Below are 13,711 nucleotides of genomic sequence, written 5' to 3' on the forward strand. Positions count from 1 at the left end.
ACTCCCTTTTCCACCATGGGAACAAGTTTCTTTGCTTCATCATCTGTCTGTGCCTGCCCTTGTTGAAAGCCATATTTCCATCCCTTACCCCGGTGGGACTGAAGCCCCACACACCTTCTGACATCACAGTTGGGTGCTGGAATAAGTGCAAAATGCGAGTGCCAAAGGCAACTGTGCGCCTTCTTCATGCACCGAAGCAGCGTACAAAATGAGCCTGCCCCTTTGTGTACCCCCTTCGTGTGGGCCCCCTGTGCGGCAAAATCCTTTTTTGGATTATGTTTCCTGTTTTTTATGAAGGCACTAATTCTTCAACAAAGGTATTTTTTTTCCCTGCTGCTATCTTACATCATGATGGAGCATTCCTGTAAAATACCAGTGATCCTCAGCAATGATCAGTATAACATTGTGCAAAAAAAAGATATAGGAGACCCCTCAGACCCAAGGCATATCCAATTAGATGTGCAAGATCCATGCCTTCTCCGCCTCTAACACATGTATTATGTAGCCTTTTTATTTATCTTATTAATGCGATATCAGTTTGCAATAGAAATGAGACCTATTATGACTTCTTAGCAGATGAACAGCCTGATGTATTATGTATAACCCTATATTGGCTATTAGAAACAGATAATGTACTTTCATTGCAACTTTGTTCACCTGGTTACATTTTTGTATCTAAACCTCATTACATCAGAAGAGGTGGTAGTATATTAATTGTTTTCAAGGAACATCTAGGTCTCAAATCAAAATCAATTGAAAGTACGTCATCTTATGAAGCACTATATGCTGATTGCAAGCACCGGAGTATTTGCTTATTTTATTGTGCCCCTGGAATTTTAAACAATGATTGTTCCCCTGTGATTAATTCTTTGCTTAATGTTAAATTTGAACTAAACAATATTATTGTGCTTGGGGATTTTAATCTCTATGTCAATGCGATCACTCCGCCTCCTTCTTGTGAGAGTTTTCATTCTGCAATGTCTGCCTTAGGATGACATCAAGTCATTTAAGGCCCAAACTCATTGTCTTGGTCACACATTGGATCTTATGTTTCTAAGGACTATATGCTTGATCATAAGAATCTGCAAATCATTACATGCTCAGATATGTCCTGGAGTGATCATTTTTTTGATTAAATGTTCACTGTATTCCTAATACAGACAGTGAGCACAATAGGCAATTTTCGAAAAGAGGTCACATGGACCTGCGCTCTGAATGGATTATAATATAGAGTCCGCTGTGAAGTTATGGAATGATTCTCTGATAAATGTTATTAATATAATAGCCCCTTTAAAATCAGTTAAAATGAAAAGAGACAGAGAATTGCCCTTTTGTTTTCTCAAGAAATCAGAACTGCAAAAGCTAATTTGTATAAACTAAACATGCTTAGCACAAAAATCACAATGGCTGATCTTGGGAACTACTGCAGATCTCTAGATAGCTATTGAGAATTAGTTATAAAGGTACAGAATATTTTTCTCTATAAAATCATTCAAGCCACAGGTAATAATTCATGAGAACTATTCCATACCATTTCAAAATTAACCAATAGTTTACCAAACACTAACAAGTCTCTCTCAGCCCTTGGAACAAGTACATTCTGAGATATTTGCCTCATTCTTCTCAAAAAAAAAAAAAAATTAACCTCTGCAGTCAATTAATAAAGTCCCTTAGGAGAGATCCTCAGGAAACTAAATAGCTATGGAATAGGAGACAAGGTCTTAGAGTGGATAGGTACAGATGTGGTTCTAGCATTAGGCATGGTGAGATGGTTGCCTCAGATGGAAAAATTTGGGGGCAGCAGGAAATGCCCCCAAAATACCTCTGCAGTGACCACCTCATTTTCCAGTTAGACAAGAGTGCAGATACCAGCAGAGTTCCCACACCTTGCTGGCAAGAAGAGAGTCCCATGTGAGCCATGCGATTTAGTGACATGTTGAAAGGGTTCCCACTCCCACCAGCAGGAAGATAGATTCCCATGCTGCCTAAGTGCCACATGGCCCAGCCCTGCTGAGGAAGAAAGCCATTGGCAGGGAAGTCAGGCCCCACAAGCCAAAGAAGAGCTGGCAGCGAGTCAAGTGAGGAATAGAGGAGAGGGGCGAGGATGAGAGACAGAAATGAGAGGGAAAAGAAGAAAGGGGTGAATGAGAAGCAAAGGAGGGTAAGTGAATGGAGAAGAGGAGGTGAGGGAAGGGAGGAGGAGAAAAGGTAAGAAGGAAGGGAGTGAATGGAGGAAAGAGGGTGAGAAAGGATCGAATGAGGGGTGAGTGGAAGGGACAGAATGAGAGGGAATAATGAGGAGTGGAGATAAGCAAAGGGAGTGAATGAGAGGAGAGAAGCGTGAGTGAGAGAGAAGGGAAGGAATATGAGGGGTGAAAGAAAGGAGAGGATAGAAGGATAATCCATGATGCACTGGTTCCCCCCGCACAAGGACAACCTAGAGTGGCAATGTCTAATTTGCTAATAAGAGGATGACAAAGACACTGGGATGGGATTAATGAAGTAGAGAAAAGGAATGTGGATGAGCGAGAGAGAGGGGAATGTGAAATCAGGCCTGGTGTTTCCAGTTATGAAAACCAATATAATTGCATGGGATGGCTCACCCGGGGGGGGGGGGGGGGGGGGGGGGGGGGGGGGAGGTAACAGCAGCAGTAGTGGAAGAGATGGACAGGCCTGGTGGGGTTGCTGTAGTGAAAGAAAGGAAGAGAGAAAGAGAGGGTACGGTGGCCAAAGAAACAAAGGCAAGAGAGGGCCCTGGTTGGGCCACCGCCAAGACTCCAGCATGAGACAGTGTGCAGCATATGTAGGAACCTGATAAGATTGGAGATAGGAATTGTGGCCTGTTCTAGGTATTGGTCAGACCAGGAAATGTGGTTCACTATTATTGTGCAAGTCTACATTCACTTTAGAGGAGTGGAAGATCAAATCCAGAAAGTGTCCATATTTGTGAGTGGGCACAAGATCATCCATATTCATCGGAAGCTAATGGGATTACCTTTGGGAGGGGTCTCTGCATGGTAGTTGTGGGTGGTGATAGCTAGGTCATATATGAGTTCAGATAATTTAAGAAAAGCATCAGGAAAAATACAAAGATATAAAGGATGTATATTTCCCAAAACTAATGGAGAAAATTAAAGAATTCATACAAAAGAATGAGCAGAAAAACTTTTGTATAATCCTGGGGGGTCTCAGGAGAAATGGCAGCTATAGCTGCAAACTATGTTGCATCCTTGTCACTAGGCCAAAACTCTAATCTGACCAGGGACAAATATAGGCCAGCACATTAACCTGGAAATTGTCCTTGTTATTGTCCTTCCTGTAACCTGTAATTTTATTTTCACTGTTATTACTAGTTTTAAAATGTTTTCCTTTCTATTTTTACTCACTTTGAAGCCGATATTCAAAATAAGTTAGTCGGATAAGTACTACTTATTTGACTTAGCGGCATCGCTGAATATCCAGCTAGGATCAGCAGGCACCACTTAGCCGGACAAGTCACGTATCCATCTAAGTATTTAGCCGGACAAGTCAGGGGCGGGGAATGGGCGTAACGGGGAGGAATTCAGTTAGCTGGATAAGTTATCTAGTTAACATCGATATTCAGAGTTAGCCGGTTAATTTATTCAGCTAACTCTATTCGGACCTCAGGGCTGTCCAAGTTAGCTGGACAAACACAGCAGCTGAAAATGGACCTCTTTATGTATTACTTTGGCAACACATATACAATTGTTATGCCAATAAAGTTATCTGAATCTAAGGTCAAGTTTTCCTTGAGAAGAAAATGTCCAGCGCCACAAGTTGGTGCAAAGGCTCAACACATGGATTAAGAAGCCAGACCAAACTCTGGTGCTAAGGCTGGGCCAAAGGGTCCCTTTATCTTTTTGTTTCCTCATTCAGAAGAAAGGCCCAGGAACCAAGACAAGTCTGGCTCCATGCTGGTCAAGATGAGAAAAGGGCTCCAGACACCTGGTCTTCATTGAATCAAGGCTAAATTACTTTAATGCCTTATATAAAGAGAGTCCCTGGTTTCCTGCAGCAGATTTTTCAAAATTCTGTGGCAAATTTGCATAATTTTGCATGAAGTTAATTTCTCTCCATATGCAAAATCCGAAATTTTTTATTGAAAATTTTTACGTTGTTTAAAAATGTAAACAATATACAAATGCTAAATTTACCATGTACAAAAATACAACTATTTATCAAATAAAGATACATATGTTGCAAACTTAACTGTGAAATGTCACTTTTATTTTGAATTGAAATACACCCTTTTTATATTTTCTTGAGAAAGTCCTTGTCTTTCCAACTACATAAGCTTCTGTCTGCTGAAAGTGCCCTCAGCATCAGTAGTCTGTCATGCTGTTTTGAGGAGCTTTCTGTTGTGGTGCCTGCAGCTCAACTCAATGATTCGGGCGAAGCACGCACCTAGTTTGCAGAATGGTGCAACCAACTCACTCTCGTGCTTCAAGTGGTTTCATTTCTGGAAGCCGGCGCTAGGTGCAGACAAGGAGGGAGCAGCGGTATTGTAGTTGCTGTGGTGATTCAGGATGTGACAATATGGGAGCTGCTCTGGAAATCCTTAGTCCCAGGGACCTGGACAGCTTACAAATCAGGTTTCCAGAGGATGGGATACCATGCAGGAGAAAGGAAGACAGAGTGCCACGTGGGCCACATAATGCAGGCAAAAGGGGAGGGACCGACAAGAGGGGGTAGTATCTTCCCATTTGGCAGCCATTTCCTGTTCTCAAAGACACTAGCTCAGGGTAATTTTGAGTGAAGGAGTAGCCTAGGGTTAGAGCAGTGGGCTACGAACCAGGAGACCAAGGTTCGAGTCCTGCTGTCGCTCCTTGAGACCTTGGGCGAGTCACTTTACCCTCCATTGCCTCAGGTACAAACTTAGGGGGTCATTTTCTATCGCTTATCGTGCGATAAGCGGCTATCGCACGCGAAAAGTCCCTTGCCGGGGGCAGAGTCGGGGCGGCTCCGCGATGTCTTCGCTGGTGGCGAAAAGGTAAGCCACGTTATCACGGTGGCGCTATTGGGTGCGAAAGCCGGCAGCGATAACACCGCGGTGCTGGCTTTCGCAGGCCCACCCCCCGTTTTCGCTGGATTCACCATTCTGCGTTAGAATGGTGACTCCAGGCCTTAGATTGTAAGCCCTCTGGGGATAGAGAAATGCCTACAGTACCTGAATATAATCCACTTTGAAGTGCTGAAAAAAGTGTGAAAAGCGGAATATAAATCTAAAATAAAATAAGTTCTTGCCAGTTTCCTGGTTAAAAAAAAAAAACAAACCATGGCAAGATGGTAATGAGAGATTGGTCCTCAGCCCGAATGTAGGTTCCCAGTCACACCTTACATATAACTCAAGCTATGGCAGGCTATGCCACGGATATCTGTTCCCTTTGTAATGGACTTTTGCACAGCCTTTTTGGTGCTCTCCAGGCTGGCAAGCTGATTGCCAACTCCAGGCAGGAAGCAGGACCTTGGATTTTTGATGGGTGACAGGTTATATTTATTGTAACATATGACTGTTGCTCTTTGCCTTGGGCTATGACTGGGAAAGGTGAATTTGAAATACAAAAATAAATATATATATTTAAAGGACACACTGATCCAAGGTGGACCAGGCTGGCAGAGGTATGGAATTGGGTTTTATGTGCCATAAGGCATCTATATACTTGTCCACTGAGGAACACAGAGTAAGTTGCTCTGCAGCTACAGAGGGATAAATACTGGCTGCTCACCAAGATCTCTTCCGACTAATCAGATCCTAGTTCACAGCTGTCTTTAAGAGAGGCCTTGCAGCCACTGGTAGGGATAGTGGCACCCTTGACATGCACTCCTTCAGAAAAGGTGTGGCCCAGTGGTTCTTGCCAGTATTTTCAATTGAAAGACCTAGTTACTGCCATTACACAGCTTGAACAACCTTCTGTAAATGGGTAAGACAAGCTGACCAGGCTGGGCATTAACTTCCCTTTGTTTGCTGTCTCAGAGACTTCAACTCTGGCAGCATGGCTGAAATTGGTCGGGATGGTTGGTCACTTGTTCATCAAGTTGTAGAAAAAGTGAGCAGCAATCAGATCTAACGAGCGACACCTTGGCATGGTAGTATGAATCACCTGGATGGGCTTCAGGGGGCAAGGGCCAGAACTACCCTCTGCCCTTGATGGGATGCCTGAGCCAATGGTGTGGTAGGTCCTGCTGGGAAGAACTTGCCATGTGGGACCTGCTAAAACTGCATAGGAGGCCGGGAGGCTAAGAGGCCCCCCCCCCCAGTTGTGAGCCAGTGCCATGGGCTGAGAAGGTAAGGCAGCAGGGGGCGTCCAGATCTGTTAGCTAGGCCATGACAGTACATCAGACCACTTCCTGGAAGTCGCGGGGCAGTGTTGGCCAGCCAGAGTTCAAAGCCTGAAGCAGATGGCCCCGCTTACTCCATGGCAGGCAAAAAAAAAAAAAGAATGGCCTAGCTGATCCACATTTGGCCGGGGGAAATGTGCGTATTAATGTTAGGTTGGCTCAGATGCAACTCAGGGTTCAATGTGTTGCATTGTATTTCTAAGATTTGGATGGATCAGACAAGGGAAAGGGGGAATGTCCGGACTGCCTTTGCGATTTAAAATAATTTAAAATCCTTGGTTAGAAGATTTTTTTTTTTTCATTTCTTGCCTATGGGAAACTTTTTTAAAGTAGATCCATTAACTATCAAGTCAATTCTAACAATTACCAAAAGGCAATTCTTTGTTATTGTTGTTATCAAACTGGTGTCTTGACTGCTTTTAGTATGCTATTAATGGGTTGCTATACTAATCCAGGTTTCAACCTGACACTGCCACAAATAACATTAATAAAAGTAGTGGCATATCATCCATATTTCAGTCAACAGACACTTTATATATTACAATGACTATAGTTGTTTCATCAAAATGAGTTCTATTTGATCCGCATCATATAGTAAAGCATGACAGCAGTTGATACATGCTAAATTTTTGTAATTATAGACACCAGAATACTTTTGTATTTACAAGATTAATTTTTCCTGATATACTGCCACAAGTAACTACAAATTATAAACTAATTGGATCGGATCGTCCAGCACAGTTATTTCTACAAACGAAGTGGATAATTTCACACTCTTCCCTTTCTTTCTAAATGCATATATTTGTCGATTGCAGAAGTGTTATAACCAAAAATTTATGAAACTACTGTTATAAATCAGAGACTTTTTGCAAACAACTGCAGCAAACCAGCTGTAACAGGCAGCAGATGATGGAGGCCATGCTCTCTTACCTGTGATCTGGTTCTCTTCCAAGTCAATGGTTTCCAGAGTACTCAGAGCTGCCAGCTGCTGCGGGAAGTCTTGGAACTTGTTCCTTGACAGATTGATGACTTTTAAGTGCTGAAGGGTTCCAGCTTCCTCGGGTAACTGATGCAGGCAATTCCCTGCCAAGTTCAGCTCTACAGTGAGACAGAGAAAAGGGAGATTAGGCTTCTGGCATCAGCCACAATGGCCAGGAAGATCCATAAAGAAAATGGGTTTAGTACAGACAATAAGCTAGCTGTTCTCTTCTAGAGATGTGGAATCAAATTCTATGCAGATTGCAGACCATATAAATTTGTGATTCATTCTAACACTAGGAAGAGCCCCACTGTCCACATATGAGTAGCCAAGAACAAATGGAGTTGCATATCAGGATTAAGGTGCACTTGCCAGGCTGTATGGGGAGACTCAATCAGTATTGAAACAACAGGGGGTGCTACAGGTCAGTACCAAGGTACATTTAAAAAGCTGTATGTGAGTTCCCTGAAATGGGCTCTGGATTTCTCCCTTCTTGTTCTTTATTTGATCTATAAAACCTGGTGACTTGTTTGAAAATTCACTTGTTATCTGCCTTAAGTCTGAGATGGGAAGCCAGCTATTTTTTTTCTGGTTGCAATTCAAGTGTTTGCTGTAGCTGGTAAGCATGTCCCACCATCCCTCCATCCATCTTTCTGTTTTTCTTATGGAGGATAACTTTATAAAAGCACATGTAGGACTAAAATCTGTTGGGGGAAGAGCAAAAGTTCCCCCGTCCCCCAATCCTCTGCTGAATTAAGTGAATAATATGTATGTACCGACACCATCAGATTATTTTGCAATTCCACAGTTTCACTTTCTTTTTAAATTAGGCCCTGCTTAGTGCACACTATTTCCTAGCAGTTATACGCAGCAATTAGTAAGAAAATCTTGCAAAGACTAACGTTCATTTTACTATAACAAAAATGACAATGGTAGAAATAGTGGGAAACAAAAACTAGTGTGCTGTTGCTTTTGATAAGCTGCTGCCTTTCTCAAAAAAAGAAATCTCGTTGAGGACTGATTATGTGAAACCTGGTTGCTGTGCAGTGGGTTTTTTTAAGTGCTCCACTTAAATATTTAAAAAACCTTATGGGGCTATGATTATACCACAGCCATGAGGAATTTTATGAGTTATTATACTTTAACAATTATCCACTGGAAATATGATTGCCCCCTAATTATATATAGAGATTTTTTTTTCCAGTAGTTTGTACCAGATTTGACACAAGGGATATTTTTTCATTTACTTTTCCATGGTATTTATATTTTCATATTTTGTGACGGTAGAAACATCAGGTTTTTCCTTTGAGGAATTTATTTTGCATTTAATATAAGAGTAAAGACGCAGGGTTTGATTGGAGAGATAGAATGTAGAGCACTAAATGAAAATACAAAAGCTAACAGGCATCTCAGAGATTTTGGAGGAAAAACAAAACCAATGGGAAATGGCGATAATGGGGTGCAAAATAATCCAAAACGACAGAGCAGATAGAACTTGTGGTGTTGGGATGGCGCTGCATGTTAAGGATGCCATGGTGTCAAGTAGCATATAAGTTCCGCGGGAAACAACATGCACTCTGGAATCTCTAGAAATAGAAATTCAATGCACAACAAGGAAGGGCATAGCAGTAAGGGTTTACCACTGGCCACCTGGCCAAAAGGGTGAAGCAGATGCTAACAGAGATTAGACATGCTCTACTAAAAGTAGAAACAATAATAATGGGGAATTTCATGTACCTCAATATTGATGGAGTAAATGTTTTATCAGGGTTAGCTAGGGAGGGAAAAGTTGCTAGATGCCCATGATTTGGGGGGGAGGGGGGGCAGGAATGTGAGGTACTGACATGGTCCAATCAAGAGAAGAATCTCAGGGTGATCATATCTGATGATCTCAAGGCAGGAAACAGTGTAAAGAATACCTAAAAAAGCAGGTGATTATGTTTAGGTACAGCTCATCGGTGAGACCTCTTCTGGAATACTGTGTCCAGTTCTAGAAGCCTTATCTCCAAAAGGTTTATTTATTTAACTTTTTTTTTTTATATACCAATATTCGTGGTGACATATCGGTTTACATATAACTTGTAACAAAAGAGAAGGTACATTGAACAGGGGAGTACAACTTGGAAAGGGAATAACAGTGTTTAAGACAATATAACAATTATGTACAGTTGGTGGGGGCTATTTCTTGCTGGCATTAGGAAGATAAAGGAGTGAGAGAGGGAGGGAGGGATGGGGGGCTTTTAGGGTAAAGAAGTCAATGGTACCGATAAGGAGGAGGAAGAGACTATTCTAGGAATGCATGCTTGAAAAGCCATGTTTTTAGCTTTTTTTTCAATTTTTGCAAACATGTTTCAAGACGAAGGTCTGGGGGCATGGAAATCCAGTGGGTGGGACCTGCTATGGAGAAGGCTTTCTCCTTTGTGGATATCAGGTGATAGGTCTTATGAGGGGGGATGTGTAAGGTGCCCTTGTATGCTACTCTGGTGGCGCGCATGGCGGCGTGAAGGAGAAGGGTATTGTCGAGCCAATTCATATTGTCATTGTGAAAGGTTTTGTGTATAGTAGAGTGTCTTATAGAAGATATGGGTGGGAATTGGTAGCCAGTATAGATCCTTGAGGATCAGGGTAATGTGATCTGATTTGCGTGAGTTGGTTAGAATTCTGGCTGCTGAATTTTGAAGGATTTGTAAAGGTTTGATGGAGAAGGTGGGGAGGCCAAGAAGTAAAGTGTTGCAGTAGTCGATTTTTGTGAGGATCGTGGCTTGAAGGACAGTGCCAAAGTCGTTATAGTGGAAGAGGGGTTTTAGTTTTTTTGAGGACATGGAGTTTGAAAAAGGCGTCCTTTATAGTGGCATTGATAAATTTTTTAAAATTCAGTTGTGTGTCTATGGTAACTCCAAGGCTTCGTGTGTGTTGCAGGAAGGGGGTTATGGTTGAGGGGGAGTTCTTGTCAGAAGGGTGCATGGTGATGTGTTGAGAGATGATGAGTTCAGGGTTTTGTTTTTTTTTGTGTTCAGGGCAAGGTGTAGGTTGGCAAGGAGTTGGTTAATTGCGCTAAGGCAGTTCTCCCAGGTTTTTATAGATTTTGCTAAGGATTCCTTGATGAGAATGAGAATCTGGACATCGTCCGCGTAGATGAAGTGTGGGAAGCCGAATTCTGTGAGGAGCTGGCAGAGGGGAAGGAGGTAAATGTTAAAGAGGGTGGAGGATAGGGAGGACCCTTGAGGGACGCCTTGGGTGAGTTGGTTGGGAGAGGACTCTGTTTCCAATTTTAACTATGTAATGTCTGTTCGCCAAGTATGAGGTGAACAATGTAGGGCTGAACCTGTAATACCGATTTCTGAGAGACGGGTGATTAGTATGTTATGGTTAACGGTATCAAAGGCATCAGAGAGGCAATCAAAAAAAAAAAGTCTTTCAAAATAGTGTACAGCCTGGCCCAAAAGCTTTATGAAATGAGACTTCAGGATCTAAATATATAGTGAACAAAAATAATGGCAAAAAATAATTAGTGTTCAATACAAACAAATATCAAATACCAACAAACGAACTCTAATGAAACAATATTTTAGAACATCCAATAATTATTTTTTTTTTAATTTATACTAAAGAATTATTATTTTTAAACTGGTTACTGACCAGTATACATGAAGAAACTGTTCCAATGCAATAAAGACAGAAGTAGCAGCCTCAGTTTGGGTTCCCATGTTGTTTTTACAGTGGGAGGAAGGCTCTGATACAGATTTAAGTAAACCCATGCTAAAATTGTACAAATACCTGCTCTAACAGTGGAAGTGAATGCATTTTTTATACTGACGCTAGAATAATCTGACTGAAAGTTTGCCCCCTGATGATGCCTTCTCGAGCGAAACAATAAAGACCTTTGTCGGGGTTTTTTGTTGAAGATTCGTTATGAAGTTTCGGGTCAGCAGTGCTTTTCAAACCAGACTGCCATTTTGTCCAAATTCATTATGTATATGGGGTAGAGATGTGAATCGGAACCGGAATCTGATCGGTTCTGGTTCCGATCCAAATCTTAAAATTTTTATCGCCCAGCCCGATTTGAGTTTTGATTATCGGCTGCGCCCGATCCGATAATCAAAAAACCCTCCCCCACCCTCCCGAACCCCCAAAAAAGGTTTTAAAATTACCTGGTGTACCAGCGGGAGCGCGGGGAGTGATCTCCCGCTCTCAGGCCATCGGCTGTGTTAATAAAAATGGCGTCGATGGCCCTTTGCCCTTACCATGTGACAGGGCAAAGGTAGCGCCGGCGCCATTTTGAATACTGGCAATATGGCCTGAGTTCAGGAGATCGCTCCCGGACCCCCGCTGGACCCCCAGGGACTTTTGGCCAGCTTGGGAGGGCCTCCTGACCCCCACAAGACTTGCCAAAAGTCCAGCAGGGGTCCGGGAGCGACCTCCTGCACTCGGGCCGTATTGCCAGTATTCAAAATGGCACCGGTGCTACCTTTGCCCTCACTATGTCATAGGGGCCGATGGTCGGCCCCTGTGACATAGTGAGGGCAAAGGCTAGCGGCTTTTTTAATTATGGACATATGCTCTTCTCACTTCTAGTTTTGAAGTCCCGGGCGTTAGAGTCGCGATACAATAGAAAGTCCCCCGATTTATCATGAAAAATCGGGGGGGGGGGGGCGGGAAAACCGGCACACCAAAAAACCCCTAAACCCACCCCAACACTTTTACACAAATCCCCCACCCTCCCGAACCCCCCCCCCCAAATGTTTTAAATTACCTGGTGGTCCAGTGGGGGGCTCCCAGCATGATCTCCCGCTCTCGGGCCATCGGCGCCATTTTGGCTGCCACTAATATAAATGGCGCCGATGGCCCTTTGCCCTTACCATGTGACAGGGTATCCGTGCCATTGGCTGGCCCCTGTCACATGGTAGGAGCACTGGATGGCCGGCGCTGGACCCCTAGGGACTTTTGGCCAGCTTGGGGGGGCCTCCTGACCCCCACAAGACTTGCCAAAAGTCCAGCAGGGATCCAGGAGCGACCTCCTGCACTCGGCCGTATTGCCAGTATTCAAAATGGTGCCCACACTACCTTTGCCCTCACTTTGTCACAGGGGCCGACGGCCGGTCCCTGTGACATAGTGAGGGCAAAGGCTAGTGTCTGCCAGTACTGAAAATGGCGCCCGCACTAGCCTTTGCCCTCACTATGTCACAGGGGCCGACCGTCGGCCCCTGTGACATAGTGAGGGCAAAGGTAGCGTGGGCGCCATTTTGAATACTGGCAATACGGCCGAGTGCAAGAGGTCACTCCCGGACCCCCGCTGGACTTTTGGCAAGTCTTGTGGGGGTCAGGAAGCCTCCCAAGCTGGCCAAATGTCCCTGGGGGTCCAGCGCCAGCCATCCAGTGCTCCTACCATGTGACAGGGGCCAGCCAATGGCACGGATACCCTGTCACATGGTAAGGGCAAAGGGCCATCGGCGCCATTTATATTAGTGGCAGCCAAAATGGCGCCGATGGCCCGAGAGCGGGAGATCACGCTGGGAGCCCCCCACTGGACCACCAGGTAATTTAAAACATTTTGGGGGGGTTCGGGAGGGTGGGGGATTTGTGTAAAAGTGTCAGGGTGAGTTTAGGGGTTTTTTGGTGTGCCGGTTTTCCCGCCCTCCCCCCTCCCCCGATTTTTCATGATAAATCGGGGGACTTTCTATTGTATCGCGACTAACGATTTTTGATGATTTAAAAAATATCTGACGATTTTTTTAAATCGTCAAAAAACGATTCACATCCCTGATATGGGATTCCATTGAAGAATTGTTCATTTGAAGCTGCTTTTTAAACCAGACTGTCACTTTTTCTAGTGTATTTCTTATGTTTGTCAGACTTACAACAATGGATTTACTTTGTTTGATCTTCTGCTAAGCTTAGCCACTTAGTGGTTTGTGTTATTGAATTAGGGTTTTTAATTCAGACCTCAAAATTACATATATATGAAACTTTGAAACATTTTGTTGTAGAAATATTTTTTCTGAGGGAGATCACGTGATGTGGTGAGCTGGGAGGACGTGTCTCTCTCCAGCTCCAGGGCCCACTCCACACACCGCGATCCATCACAGCAAGTTAAACATCTTACCGGGACTTCAAAACTAGAAGTGAGAAGAGCATATGTCCATAATTAAATATATGAACAAACTGAACTCGCCGATGACGATTAAAGGAGACAAAAGAGAAAAGGAAAAACCAAAAACCAAAAACCACTCCTCGTAAGATGGCGGCCGGAGACGGTGAGTCTTCCCTGACACCTCCGGGGCTCACAATTACAAATATAAAAGACGCGATCCGTGAAGCCCTCGAGGACAAGCCGAACAACATTACCACACAAATTGGAGAGGTCAAAGAGAC

The 13,711-nt window shown here is 43.6% G+C and overlaps 1 protein-coding gene across 2 annotated transcripts in view; it reads right to left on the reverse strand.

The window, feature by feature from the left end:
• LRRC20 (leucine rich repeat containing 20) overlaps positions 1 to 13,711 on the reverse strand; it is a 384,326-nt gene that overhangs the window by 180,243 nt on the left and 190,372 nt on the right. For both annotated transcript variants that reach the window (XM_029609045.1, XM_029609044.1), the window contains exon 4: positions 7,291 to 7,458. In XM_029609045.1, coding sequence (XP_029464905.1) covers positions 7,291 to 7,458 — 168 coding nt within the window. The remainder of the gene's footprint in view (positions 1 to 7,290; positions 7,459 to 13,711) is intronic.

This window comes from Rhinatrema bivittatum, chromosome 7, assembly GCF_901001135.1.
Source record: "Rhinatrema bivittatum chromosome 7, aRhiBiv1.1, whole genome shotgun sequence".
NCBI lineage: Eukaryota > Metazoa > Chordata > Amphibia > Gymnophiona > Rhinatrematidae > Rhinatrema > Rhinatrema bivittatum.